Genomic DNA, 16,217 nt, shown 5'->3' on the forward strand with positions numbered 1-16,217 from the left:
ATTCCATGAATCAGCTTTCAATTTAATGATAACTTCTAACAATTTTCTTCCCTTTCGTTAATACAGCAATAGATTCAATGGAATTTAATGTGGTACGTTCAAACTGTTCAGCTGAGGCCTATCATACACTTTTTTCCTTAAATTAATAGAATCAAATCCATTATTAATGAATTGTAAGCAGTACTTACTACAGTATCGATCCATGGATCAGGCCTGTCCAAAAAAAGATACGACGAAAAAATATATTGCTACCCCCAAAAAATTTAAAAAATGGAATTAAAAAAAAAACTATATACAGAAAAAAGTATAATTTTCACACAATGCAAAAGGAAAAAGCAAACAAATCAGTACACCAATCATTTGAGAATAGGGCTAAAATCTAATCTCTTGACAAATGACCTTTCTTTAAAAATCATAAATATTAATTTCTACGCTACAAAAAGATATAAAGATATATATATATATATATATATATATATATATATATATATACAATATTGTATCTGCGCTATAATTTTACGCAAAATAGAAACAAAAAAGTGATTTCTGAAAATGTATTAATATTCACGAAATTTAATGATTTCTTTTTCTTGACTGCTGCAATAAATATTCAAACTTTTGACCAAATATATTCTTTAATCATCTAGTACTTTACACGTACTTACGAAGTATCTTGCTGTGAATTATATTTACTAAGAATAAAAAAAAAAAGTAAATAAATAAATAAAATAAATTTTTCCCACCATAACACTTCCTTCAACAATCTAGCTTGTACTCTGTAGAACGAAGGCCCTACTTACTATTCACGCACACGTTTACAATCACATATAGTATGGGTATCGCTAAATCGAAATATATTCTTCCAACTGGCGTAAGACTTTCAACTGCCTAACGCATGTTAGCAGTACATCGCGGGAATTAAGATTGAGATCACTGTTTATTAAGGAATCGAGATAGATAATTTTACAATCACTGATTAGAATTAAAAATGAATGTTATCACTGGATTTGTGCAAATAGAATTGCAGGAAACTGATCACTGTTCGCGTATCTCTATCAAGTATTTACAAAATTAATGTCTGTTTACTCTCTCACACACACATACACACAAATAGTTCAGATAAGCATTATTTCCTAAGTTCATTCGTTACATCTTTTTTTTTTTTAAAAAAAAAAAAAAGAAAAATATAGTCAATCAGATTAAATATCAAAGAGAGATCGTAGTCCTAACACCCTCCCAATAACCTTTACATTATTCCAGTTAAAAATGTCCTTGAATTCTAAGACTTTATACTGTTATTCACATAAAGTGTTTCCACTGCAATGAAATAATGTAGAGTCAGCTGAAACATTTACTAAGACGAATGACAACGAGGTATATGAAATAAAACTTCCACTTTACAGTGCAAGGTGTATTTTACTGCAAAATAGATTCTCCACTGCAACCAGTCCAAAATTTTACTTATTTCTGATTGCATTATTAGAAGTTTAAAATCCAAGTCTGGATTAGACTTACATAACTACACCAGTACAGCCTTAACTAAGTTGTTGGTAAGTATATTCAAATAGTAAATGCACAATCAAGTATAATCATAGTCTTATTACATTAAAGCCATTTAAAGTAAACTAGAATATAGTCTATTATTTACGAAGTACACGTACCTCCCTTTAGCCGAAAGCGTCCCATTGTTGCTACTGACAGCAACAGACACACGATGGGACAACGTACTGCTCACTTCACTACCTGTCAATTGAGGTTTTGGGGGTGGCGCTGGTTTTTGTTTCACTGAAATATGCAAAAATGAATCAGATTTGGACTGCATCAATACTATAATACAAAGCATTATTTTATTCTAAACTACGCGCAGAATAGTACTTATGCACCCTACTAGCTAATCATTTTGTACAGTTCTAAATTTTTGTTTTACTTCTAGAGAATTTAGCATTCTAATTACAAAATAGCCTTACAAATGAAATTTTCGTAGATTATTCAAGAAAGAATATTACTCTTGACGAATGTAGAATACAAAATTAAAGAAAAGCCTTATTTTCTATCAGAATTACACTCAACATTAAAACGTACGAGAATAAGGAAGTAACATTCTTATCAAATATCGAAATTTTAGCTCACAGACGTTGAGTGCAGGGTATTCAAAAAACATCTTTCAAAGCGGATTATGCGGATAAATGTCCCCTCAAAAATCTAACTTTCTGTAACTAAGGTTACTACAAATGGTCACTCACTTATTCGTTGCTTAGCAGAATCATACAAATGCGATGCAAACAAAAAATTGGATAACAAAATCATCCGATACATCTACGATCATAATTTGTTACGGAAATGAGGTATTTTCGGGAAACATATATGATTGTCTCTCTTTCACGAAAGAACACTTTTCTTTCAGTCTCACATAGTTAAAGTTGAATGATAAATGTCCCCTCAAAAATCCGACATTTCCCTATAGATAACAAAAACTAATCCTCTACGAATTACACACCATATTACTGGAGATTAACAGTCGACCATGTGCACTTTGACATTTATTGTATTCGAAAGCAAGGTGCTTTGATCATTGGAGGTCAAATTCCTAGCCTACTTTTCGGAGCTATCCTGTCATAGATGTATCAAGCAGATGGTAATTGATAGAAGTGGTTTCTGCAATCAATTAAGCGTCCCAAGCAGTGATCGAAGTGAAAAAAAAAAAAAAAAAAAAAAAACTGAAGCAATATGTTTTATTACAATTTTGACTTGACATACCGGTTATCTAAATGCTGAAATACAGTGTGGGTATGTTGCCTCAAGATTACATTTCTATTCACATAATGATTCAAAACCATGGTAGAGCTTCTCCGTAGTTACGGGAAAAAGAAGCATGTAGAGACTTTGCTCTCCACCCCCCAGCTTTCTGAGAAAAATATAAAAATCCCCTTATGTTGTATTATAGAAAATTATACTTGAAAATGCTCAAAACCCGAGTTTTTATATGAACAATTTTTTTTTAATATTTCTCGCGGCACAACTCCCGGACCCCCAATCGACTGAGAAGTAATCCAGACCCCCCGGAAGATCCGCTCCTTCCACAACAGACATAGCTAAATCCACCCATGCTCAAATTTTCAGATTTGAATGCACCCAAAGTTCCCTTCGCACTTGTACATATAGAACAACCAGATCCACCATTACCGTATATCAACTACATATGTCTTTTACATTTGGCTTTTCATTGTGTTTCAGTAAGATAACCCTCATGACATGAGTTCTCTGCATTTCCTGAATAACTTCTTGATAAATGAATTCATTGGGGAAGCGTCCGAAAGAATTGCTTTTATATTTTTACTAACAACTTCTCCATATTGAAAATATTTAACTTCCATTAATTAATAATATCACATTGAATTAAAAGCAATCGCCACAAAGATCTAAATATTAAGGATATGCTCAAGCACACAAATAATCACCGCACATGTATTCAGTGGTATCCAATTATTAGAAAGACGCAAAAATACTTTTTACTGAATACAACAGACTTTTTTGATTTCATAAACTATATTTTTTCCTAGTAAATATCGGAGTCAGTTAAGTATTTCTAGGTACAGAAGAAGTTTCGACTAACTCATAACAAAACTTTCCGATTTCAGTTTAAACGAGTAGCTTCAATACAAGACTTTCTGTTTGGATTGGGCATGTATGACTCATTCCTTTCTGTCATCTAACCCTTATCTGTAACAACACTAGTTCTTGCGTAGAAGCTAGGAGTGAACTTCTTTGTAGATACTTAATTTTAAAAACAAAAAGTAGGGAAAATAACATAAATGTCGGTTTGGCAACTTAGAAATTACTTCTACATAAAAAATAACATCTTTGGCGTACAAGGCTATTCGTCAATTACTGTGTATAAAAATGATTTAATACAGATATATTAGCATCCACTTTCTAGTGACGATAAGTCTTGATCACTGAGAAAACAGAGACGGTATCTATTCATCACTGAAAAATCAGAGGCGGCATGGCATACCGTCTCACTTCGACCACTAGTCCCAAGGACATATCCAACTCCACTCTAATATTTTTAGTAAAACTAGAAGTGGTAGGGATCTAGTACCATTTTCGGCTTCAATATTAATTGAGAAAATATTACGCCATTAGTGCCTTCAATATAATAAATGTCGGTCACCATGACAACATTAAAGTTTTTGACTAGGAGAATAGAGGTGAGGAGAAATACACTGTTAAAAACAGACTGAGGGCGGCGTGCAATTTAAATATGTATTGCTGCCTCCAGCCTCCTCTTAAATACATCATAGTTTCGCGTGGGGAGTGATGGGCAAGCAGAAATGAAGATAACTGAGGACGAGCAGAAGGTGGCAGGGCAACTTCCATTGTAGACCCGTTACGAAATTCGAACTTCAATTTTCATGTTGTATACACTCTGATGTAGTTTAAATCGAAATTCCTTGCTTTTAGCTCTCAGTAGCATGTTGACCACTTCATTGTGGTCTGGTGCATGGCTCGAACACTTCAGGAATGTGTACATATCTGAATGCAGTGTCTATGGCAGTTACTTTAATCAGACAGCGCATCAAAATCTTTTTTCAATATTATCCCGGATGTATATATGCGTAATAACTTGAAAGTGTTTGGATCACCAGTTCTATAATAAAAACAGGAAGTAGATCCGCACCAATCGAGATTGTGGAAACGATTCAATATCAAAAATACGCTTTCTGGCTAAATCAAAGACCCGTATGTTCCAAGTCTCGCCATGCAATAGAATGTAGTGCAACTTGAATTAATGGAAAAAGATAACCATATAAGCATAAAGGCGGAAGAGATTCGGTCAAATTCCTTTAAAATGCTTACATTTTGAAGCTAGTTCTGTAAAAGTTTTATGAGCATGAATTTCAAAAGCTGATAGACGAGCAACGAAGAGCAAAATGGCCTATTTTTGTACGCTCAATGAATTAATTGGCTTACCCACCTAATGAGCACTTTGATAAGACAGCAATATCAGTGTTGGCAACAGTGTAACCGGTCATGGTATCTTGACATAAGTAATACGTTAACGACGGATATGCAGGTATCATTTCGATATATTCTTGAATATATATTGAAGTGATATGATATTTATAATAGTAATATTCATAAGTAACTTATCAATATACTTTACATTTTCGAAGTAGCAAATCTTCGATCTCAAAGTGAGGTGACAAAATTCGGGTAGAAGTTCTACCAAAAGCATAAAATTCAAATCAGCACTAGCTTGCTTGTGAGCTCGCAATGACCCAGTAAGTGTCTCTACAGCATAGTAGCTTAAGCATCGGACTTGTAATTCACAGATCGGTGTTCGAATCCGGGCCGTATAACTTTCTTTTATTTCTACAATCCAACTAGTTATCATTGTTAATTATTTTCTTTACTTGTTTGTATACAACTTGTTGTTATTACTAATGCAATAAATAAAAATTAAAAAATGGTCATAAAATACTCACTTTTATGTGGCTTGTGCAGCATTCTTATTAAAACTATAATACGGATAAGCATATCATGCATTCATTATCGGATCAGTTTGAATGAAAATCATTACTACAAACATTTCTCTTTTCTGAATTAGCGCGTTAAATCTAACCTTACCATAACTTTTTTTTTCTTTTTTTTTTTTAAGTGTCCTACACTGATTCTATTCACTGAATAATAGACAACGATATAACTATCATTGTCGTTAATAGAAGAGTTCTTAAAGATTTAGGAGTCGATTTTACGCAAAACAAAAAGTATAGTTATCACCCTTCTGCACTGCTACTGTTTATCTATAGTGGGTGCGAGTTAATAAAATCAAAGACATGCCAGTAGACTACAACCTCTTAAGGCTTTATAAGTCGTTTCTTTTTCTAAATCATTACGTGGTTATACATACAGATTAAGAATCTGTGTAATGTATTTTAAGATGCATCTTTTATCTTGTGCTATTAGTTACTGTAACGGATGATACTTTTTTATGATAAATTATGGAACAGACACAGTCATGAATAAAAGTATAGCTGATTAGTGTACTCGCCTTCAATGCGGAAGACGGGGTTTGATTTCCGGCAGAAGCTCATGTGATTCAGACTCTACGTTAAGCTGTAAATCCACACATAATATATTATCGGTGCTGAACTGAACGTTAAACCCCAAAGAATACGTATTGTAGAAAGAGCGACAGATTCAATATTGCTTTGCTTTTCCGTACTGCTTTAAGATCGTACAGATATCACTCACACTAATTAAAGGTAAATATTGACTGGTAGTATAGTCGGGTAGCGTGGTCTGACGCGTTAGAATTCTCACCTATGACAGATATTTATATAACAATTTCATTCTAGTTCAATTCTCACACTCCCTTTCGACCTTTACAACACAACCGTGAGGTGTATAACATAAAAAAGCTGTAAACTGAAAGGTGAACAAAGCTCACTAATAATAATATTCATCAAATAGATCGGTAACGACCTAATGTTCACGATCGGACAACATGTTTGCTTATTAGCCCACTTCATCAGAAGTCGGATGAAATGTTTCTTGCATTTGAATGTATACAAACAAACCGAAACGGTATAATATATATCATCTAATGTACGATAAGTTCCAACGTGAAAACTCTGACAAATAAATAAATGAAAGAAAAAATACGGTTAAAGGAAAAATCCTGCTCTTACGTCCACCTTACAAAAACACAACACAGACTTTTAACATAACTAGTAAAAAAAAAACTAGTTTGTCACCATTCACTACAGTGTTTCAAACTTTTGCAACTGAAACATTTCAACCATGAATTCGTAGTCAGTGGAACAAGAACACCACACGCCTTCACCATAAACAAGTCACATCACCTCTGGTGCAAATTGAGAACCCGCATTAATGCATACATTCATTGCATATATATATTTCTTTTTCAGCAAATTCACTCTCTGAAATTAAACAATAATTTGGGGTGCGGACTTGCAGTCCCCGGTGCAAATTCATTTCCGCAAACCAGCGCAATCGTAAGGATCAGGCACGTCAGTGACGGCGGGTATACGCCATATGAGAAAATCAGAAAAACACTGCATATAGCTTAAAACACTGAACTTACGTTTCAAATGATATACTTGTACGTAAGAGGTAAGATTCGGATATGTTTTCATTGCTTCCGAACTAGTGACATAACATGACACATTACTTGCTTAAATTTCACAAATATATGGATTACTTAACTCTCGGACACTTCTATGGTTGCGCATCACAAGTTAGCCACAAGTTAATAGCTATCGTATGGAAAAATCTGTGCCTAACAAGGCTAGACTTTTATTGATACATTTCTACGTAGATACGCATCTCATAAGTAAGAACACAACATATTTTGATTATTTAACACATTAGTATATTAATATATATATATATATATATATATATATATATATATATATATATATATATATATATATATATATATATATATATATATATATATATATTCCGTGAATTTTACAAATATGTGGATCCAGATTCCCAATCGGCACCATGTCGGTGATACTCCTTGCACTTGACACTCAACAAAACTTGGCCCGTATGATCATTGAACGATTACCAGAAATGTTATAATGCAAGTAAACAATATACATATTTCATCTGTATGCTTCGTTAAAGTAGTTTCGAAACAAATAAATACATATCACACATACACTAACACTATGGTATCGCACTATATAAATTAGTTTCCCTTATATTTAATAACGATCTTCCAACCTCACAGAACAGAGTATTCCACAGATGATTCTCCTACGGAATACAGCATTAATACGTGCGATGTAGGACTCTCGATGACGTTTCTAAAAAACATTTTGATGACTTGCCAACTCCCATTCGACTCTTCATCAACGAAAAAACCTGCTAACTTCTTTAAATACGACAATTAATCCACTTTCTTCGCTCTTGAAAAGAAGTTGCATTTGAAAATGAAATCTTAACAACATCAACTAGGAATACTAATCTTCACATCAAGAACTGAGCACTATGTATAGGATAAAATAGGAGGCTTACTAATCTCTTCGGCTATTTTTGAATATTCCTCCACATCATACTAGATGGTAGCAAGGAGGCACTGACCTGTAGGTAATATTTTCTCACATTCCATGTCTTGCCTCTACCAGTTCGAATAATTTCAGGCAGCAGGCATACTGACTAATTCCAAACACTATACATTGACCTACTACACCACCAGGTCCCCCACTTCTCTCTCCCTGTCGCTCTCATTACGAAATAACGTAATTCACAATTCTACCACTGCAAGCGCTGTATCTGCAATGGTAAATGTCTTACACAGCTGCGCTATGGATGGAAACGCACGGAAACGTAAAAGAAAATTGGACTTGAGAAAACTCTTGCCATTCATTGCATGAAATGAATCACAAGTGTGTTATTGCACTTAATCCATTTCATTTCCCTATGTTAATATATCTCAAGCAAGCTGAAAGCTCATTTCCATTTATATGAATAGCTAGCTGAAGCAGAAGTCAAATAATACTCGCTGATATTGGCAGAAATGAAATGTTAGCATGAGGCAGAGACAGACAAATCTTTGGCTACTTATTTTTGTACAGTACAAAATCTAATATAATCCAGTATGTATTCTTTATATACATGTACATACACAGTCACATTTTAAAATATAAAAGCAGTCAGGGCCGGCCTTAGGTGGTGCGGGGCCCGATTGGTAACATTTTACGGGGCCCCAGTTTTACAACTAACTTGAACCAAGGTCTGTAGAACCTATATATATATATATATATATATATATATATATATATATATATATATATATATATATATATATATATATATATATATATATAAGTGTGTGTATACAGCGGCGCAAATCTGTCTTCAATATTGGTGGGGGGGGACCAGTAAGACCGATTTCCTTTCTTTCTTTTTTAAGCGATGCTCAAAATATTTGTGAAGTTGAAAACAATCTTGTGGAGGATCAGGGAGCAGAGTTGTCTTCAACATTGGGAGGTGGGCAGATTTGAAGCTTATTCTTGGGGGCATCAATTTCATCTCATTTTCCTTTGTGGCAATCGGACACACATAATCACATTCTTTCCCAAAAACACACATTTCAAATCGGATTATTGGGAGGACAGTTCGCCCCCAGTTCCAAGATTGGAGTTGCGCCAGTATATATATATATATATATATATATATGTATGTATGTATGTATATATATATTGCGCTCTCCCTGCTGGTCTAGTAGTTAGCAGGTGCGCCTCTGGTGTACATAGTCTGGAGCCCGATTTCCGGTGGGAGAGCACACAAAATTTAATGTCATAATCACTCCCTTTCATTAATCATCCATCTCCTAAGAGCAAATCCTGGGACGTCAATATATATATATATATATATATATATATATATATATATATATATATATATATATATATATATATATAGGGGATGGGCAAAAAAACTAAAAGCACTTCATACAGGACACGTAAGTTTGGCCCTTCACTGTACAACACGTGTTGCAGTTGCCGATCGTTTTTTATTTATTTTTTTTTTTTTTTTGTTTTCAATGTGTCATGTGGACCTTCCTCTTCCGTCAACAGTAACCAGTTCACTTGTGAGTGTCGTGGTGTGAAACTGGTACGGTAAAATGGGCGACCTGACAGACTTCCAAAGAGACATGATCATTGGTGCCCGTCTGGTTTGAGCTTCAGTGGCAACAGTGGCGAATATTGTGGGGGTATCGAAAGGTACTGTGTCCAATGTCACGAGAGCATACACGATTCATGGGCAAACGACGTCTGAGCGTGGACTCATGAGCAGTGGAAACACGTAATGTGGTCCGATGAATCGACCTTCACCTTGTTTCCAACAACCGGTCGTGTTTACGTATGGAGAACACCGTCGCAGGCCTATGATACAGAGTGTCTGCTCCCAACTGTAAAGCATGGGGGTGGTTCTGTTACAGTATGGGCAGTGGTTTCGTGGTTTTCTGCAGGTCCCATAATAGCCCTGCATGGAATGATGAATGCTAAGGCGTATGAGGCCATTTGGGGGGATCAGGTTCTACCCATGGTCCAAATATTGTTCCCTGATGGTGATGGCATCTACCAAGATGATTTGGCACATTGTCACGCTGCAAAACGGTGAAATCATGTTTTGAGGAGCATGACCAGGAGCTATCACACCTCCCCTGGGTCCCACAATCACCAGATCTGAACATCATTGAGCCATTGTGGTCTGAGTTAGAAAGACGTGTTCGGTCTCATTACCCTCCACCAGCATCCCTTAAGGAACTGGAGCATGTTTTGGAGGAACAGTGGTACAAAATTCCACACACCACGATTCAGAAGCTGTATACGTCCATTCCACGTCGGATCCAAGCTGTTTTGGACGCAAAAGGAGGCCCCACACCATACTAGGTATGATTTTCACACTTTTGCAAAGGTTTAGATTTTTTAGTCCAACTTCTGTATATATATCATTTTCATTTCTTTCAAAAGTTTTAATAGAGATTTTGCAGTCAGAATGAATGGCAATCAAAATGTGCCCTTAAATAGTGCGTGAAAGTTAATAGACTAAACATATATAAGGTGCCTTTCAATATAAAATTATATATATGTAAGTCTTCAGCTAGCACATCCGCAAAACATAGTCTTATGATAAGTTTGTCAGTTTATCCCCGGAACACCGTGGATATTTACTTATAAGCATGATTGGGAAAAATGATTAACGGCAAAGACAGTTTCGAGACATTCTCCCGTCCGTTTCTATGTCGTGAAGTCCTCTTTTAGGAGGAACTAACAGTAATCTCTCATCATGGATGGGTCCCATTTCCCTTGGTGAAAACTCTCATTCTGTTCGTTGCTTATAGCAGCTACTTTTTGAGAGAAATAAATTAAATGGAAATGCAGACAGTGAATGAATTTTAAAACATACTTCACCCTTGTGCCTCGCAATTTTTCAAGAAGGTTCTGTACCAGTATTTCATAGTTTTCTTCTCTTATATGTAAATCTATCGATGTCGAAATGTAGTTTCTTGACCAAACTTGGCAGAGAAGTATGAAATGTGAAGAAACGAGCGTAATTAAAATGTAAAGTGCTTCCGTCCGTAGACGGCCGCAGTTTCAAAAAACCTGATCGATCAGAATAAGCCATAACAATGTGTTTCAAGTTTGAAAAATTCACTTTATGTGTAAAACGGGTAAAGGGATGAAAAAAAAAAACTAACCGACACCGGGAGGAAGTATATATCTATTTGAGGGTATGCTTATCATGGCCGCCATCTTAAAGTCGGCCTTCTTGTATCTGACTTTTTTTTTAATAAAAAGGGGGTCGTGTATTATATCAAATTGGACTAGAATTTTACGAGAAATACAATGATGAAGTGTATGTTTCCATAAGTTTATATTTATAAGACGTAATGAAATACATATTGATATGAGTTCGCTGGTTCAAGGATATCTTAACAGCTGTATCTTTTGAAAAGAATTTAAGTCAGGAAAACCTAATGTACGCTAGTGAGAACATCATAGGTAGCTCTTATGAAAGGTATAATCAGCTTGAAATTGTTATCGACTGCAGAGAAAATGAAATGGGGATGAGACGATTGCAAACCTTAAGGAACTGATGGAAGATTTTCCATAGAATTATTCGAGTTAGAAGACAAACCGTCATAAGCAGCCACCTATTCAGTACGCACTAGCAGCTATACATTCGATTTTCCTGACTTGATTTAAAAAAAAAGTAAGAAATAAATAAAGAAAAAAACATCCATGGGATTTTTCGCAGGAGAGGGCAAAGTTTGTCCTATGGTTTTGCATTTCTAATATAGCTATAATAAGAGAAATGATATTCAAAGAAGTCGCACTGAGGCTGATTTATTTAATACTATCTCGGTATTCACGGCAGTATCCAATAACATAATCAGTAAGAACTCCAAGAACTTTTACTTATGGGGTGTTCAAAATAAAAGAAGGTGTGCACACAGAATGATGATATACATTTTTACACAAAGTCAAAGAAAATAATATTTTTACGCCCAGGGGTTGTAAGGAAATTTAGGATAGTGTTGGGAGTGTGCAGAATATTCCTTGGACATAATATTTATTTTTACAACAGAAGTTGTAAACGTAAAAAAGAAAAAAAGTAACTACTGCAGCATTAAATTCAGAAAATATTTGCTTATGCCCGGAAACTTAATACAAACTACTCATTTACTTGTTAGGAAGAGGCCATACCCTCCCTTGTGGAGACCATGGAACTACCCGTATGTAGTGTAATATGTCTGTGTTGTAATATGAATTTGTGTGTACTTGACAACCGGCAGTAGTAGAGTAATCTTAACGGTACCATATCCACTTGGCCGGGGCTCCGCAAGCAGAATGGCATGTATTAGGAGCAAAATTTAGTCATATGGACCACAACACACTTGTTTGCTCTGGAGCCTAATGATCTGTTTAAACGGCACTGGAGAGTAGAGAAGTCGGCACTAGCGCAGGGCCCCCTTAGGCCCGGGGCCCGATTGGAAGCAATCAATCCAATCGGCTTAAGGCCGGCCCGATAGCAGTAATTATAATTTACTTTAATTTTTACTCAAACACAAATATTCGTTTCTTTTCTTTTCTTTTTTGTTCGTTGCCGTCATATCTACTGTATGACTAGGAAATATTTGCAGTATTTCTACTTTATTCGTTATATTCCTTTAACAATGCGTCTTCGTTTTAATATCAGCCAATAGCGTACGCAGGAATTTATTTCAGGAAGGTTCCAAACTCAATATGAGGGTATTTTATATTAAAATTCCAAAAAATGCCCCTAAAATTAGGCTAAATTTACACAAAAGTAGAAATTTAGGGGGGTAAGGTCCGGACCCCTAGAACCTACCCCCTGGGTACGCCCCTGATATCAGCCATTATCTCAGAATAATTACAAGCACTTAGATATAACTACTTAAATTCAATACCGTTTATTACAGTAAAATATATACAGCTTTATAAGTACAGTATCTGTCTTGCCTTTCGTTGGTATAGCATTATAAGTCGTAATCTATATGGACTATTTTTTTTTATTTAAAAATAGAAATAAAAGATTTAAATATAGCGAATTTAATCACAAAATGTGTATCATTTCTCCCAAATGGAACAAAATCAAACTTTCATCACCTATTGCATTTTAATAACGAGCTAAAATGTCCGTTCTACGCACGGGGGAAATAAGCGGTGCCCTTTGCCCATGGTATATGACGCGCAACCCCCCCTTTTTTTTAGATATATCCTCTCAAATCAAATAATGGTTACCTTTAAGTTTAATCAATGGCTTTCTCTTCTTCGACTTTGATATACACCCTTTTCCAGCAACGCATAATGAATAAAAAGTATTCTTATATATAGATAATTATCCAGTAAATATTTCTGTCCTTCCTCTCTCACCCCAATCGAGAATGCTTTGAAGCTTTCAGCAGTATTCACTAGATCTTTGTGATACTTTGAAAAGAAAATCTAGGGAAAAGTTTAGGAATGAAAATTACCAACCATGTACCCTACAAATCAATCACTGCCTCCGTCAAAATACTTCAATCATGCTTTGGAGGAGAAGATATGAACTATTTTTTGGTGAATTATTCGTAGTATTAGATGGAAAAAATATATCAGTTTTAGATGAAAAGATATTTTAGGCGAAACATTTTTATCCTTTCCCAAATAGCATATGACGCTGATCATGAAAAATGGAAAACTTTTGGATTCATTCCGTATCACAAGGGTTCCACTTAACCGTCGGTAATTCACGTGCTTAACCTGTAGATAGTTTCTGCCGGAATATGCAATACTCCACGAAATTCTCAACTCGATTAATCACATTATTTTTTTTTTATTCAATTTGCAGTGAATATTTCCATGTAGACTGTTCTCCCATCTGAGTTATACAAGTTTCGCAATAAATGGTTCACAGTGAATGGTTTATTACTTTTAATATAATTTTCCAGGACTTGAGAGTGATGTAGAACCCAAGTGAATAATTTACAACCCCTTCCCTTGAAATCAAACATTATCTCCCGTGAATAGTTATAGTCACGCCCATTAGAAAACATACGAAATAATTCCCAACCCTAAGCCAAAGAGAGGGCGTAACCCTCTAATGGCTAGGGCTTAGGAGACACTCTACAAGCATACAATTTTGAAATGAAAATAGATGAATAAATCTTACACTACCAATACCTAACCCTGTATCCTTAAGAGCTCCTCCGTGGCTAAGCGGTTAGCGAACGCGCCTTTGGCGTGGGAGACCCGGGTTCGATTCCCGGCGGGAGCTCATGTGGTTCGGATTCCACGTTAATCAGTAGGTCCACGTCTCATATAGCCTCGCTGCTGAACGGGACGTAAAAATCAATCAATCAAAAAACAAACCTGTATCCTTAAAAAAAAGAAAAAAACAACCCCAGAATTTTGGCGTCTCATCAGAGCACTTGGAAAACCAAGGGGACCTCCAAGAATACAGCCACTCAGGTCCCACCAAGGTCTAGTCTTCACCCCAGCAGAACAGGCCACAGTGTTTGCGGAGCACCCACAGGCAACGTTCATGGAAAACGTCGTCCCACCAATTGCAGCAACCGAAGAAGTAGTACATACCAGCATCACCCAGCTAAAGCAGGAACTCCACTTCCAACCTGGACACCCAACCACCCCCAGAGATATAAGCAACATCACTCGCCGCCTAAACAGCCGCCGGGCAGCAGGGCTCGACAAGATCACACCACTGGCGTTGAAGAAAGCACCAAGGAAAGTAATAGTTCTCCTGACCAAGATAACGAATGGGATCCTCCGTACTGGCCACTTCCCAGCAGTATGGAAAGAAGCCCGCATCAGCGTGATCCCCAAGCCAACAGGGAAGCGCACGGAAGCCACCTCGTACCGCCCCATCAGCGTCCTCTCCCACCCGAGCAAGGTGGTAGAGCGAATCATCCAACGAAGACTACTCCACCACACAATGGAAGCGAACATCCTGCCAGACTATCAATTCGGCTTCCGGCCCGGACATAGCACCACGCATCAGTTAGCCCGTGTCGTAGACCGAATAACACATCAATACAATGCAGGAAGCCACACCCTGGGATTGGACATCAAGAAGGCTTTCGACAGGGTGTGGCACAGTGGACTTGTACACAAACTCATTCAAGCGGGCTTTCCAATATACCTGGTGAAGATAATACAGAATTTGTTGACAAACCGCTCCTTCAGAGTTTCACATGCAGCAGAACTAACGAACGCCAGACCAATAGCAGCAGAGTACCCCAGGGCTCGTGTCTGTCCCCACTGCTCTACACTATTTACACAGCGGACATGCTAACCACACCTCGAACGTTGGTTGCGACATTCGCAGACGACACGGCTGTTTTCGCTAGCAATACCAACCATCGCTACGCGGAAGCAGCTCTAAACCGCTACATACATCTAGAGAGTTGGACAAGGCAGTAGAAAATCAAAGTCAACGCCACAAAAACAGCCCGGATGGACTTCACCCAAAAGTACAAAAGGAAGAAATACGAAGTAAGGTTTCATGGGATACAGCTGCAGCCTACGGACCAAGCAAAATATCTAGGGGTTATCCTAGATAAGAAACTGACCTTCGCCCAACACATAAAGCAAACAGCAACGAAAGCAACAAGAACATTCGGAGCCCTGCAGCCTCTCCTACTCAGCAACAACTTCACACATGAAGCAAGACGACAAATCTGCACACAATGCATCAGACCCATCTTGCTGTATGCACACCCGGCGTCGCAGCGTGCAGCCCTGACCCATCTCCGCCAACTACAAAGAGTCCAGAACCGAGAAGCTCGCGCAATCACTGGCCACCCAATGGACAAGAGAATTGACCAGCTGCACGAAGACCTAGACCTTCCACTCCTTGAACAAGTCCGACAAAAACTCACTACACGATTTTGGGCCACCGTCCAGAACCACAACAACGAAGCAATCAACACAATCGCCAAGGCTGAACCAACTCGGAGAGCATACCGCATGCCAAGACCGTAATGAGAGGAAACCACTTCAAGTAGAGAAAGCAAAGGGCTAGCGACAGTAGCAGCCCAAAAAACACCAATACAAGCACAAACACACCGCCAGAAGACAACACAAATGGAAGGCATGGGCAAGCACCCGACACTTCAGAAAAAGAAAAACCGCCAGAAATACTGA

General features: G+C 37.0%; 1 protein-coding gene across 1 annotated transcript in view; it reads right to left on the reverse strand.

Moving 5' to 3' along the window:
• LOC145688200 (uncharacterized) overlaps positions 1–8,297 on the reverse strand; it is a 57,066-nt gene extending 48,769 nt beyond the window's left edge. The window contains exons 1-2 of the mRNA XM_081762082.1: positions 8,125–8,297; positions 1,662–1,785 (exon numbers count right to left, since the gene is read on the reverse strand). Of these exons, the coding sequence (XP_081618208.1) occupies positions 1,662–1,785; positions 8,125–8,152 (152 nt within the window). The 5' untranslated portion in view covers positions 8,153–8,297. The remainder of the gene's footprint in view (positions 1–1,661; positions 1,786–8,124) is intronic.
• Positions 8,298–16,217: the final 7,920 nt, after the last annotated feature.

Source organism: Thermobia domestica, chromosome 6, assembly GCF_964235325.1.
Source record: "Thermobia domestica chromosome 6, izTheDome1.hap1.1, whole genome shotgun sequence".
NCBI classification, from domain to species: Eukaryota; Metazoa; Arthropoda; class Insecta; order Zygentoma; family Lepismatidae; genus Thermobia; species Thermobia domestica.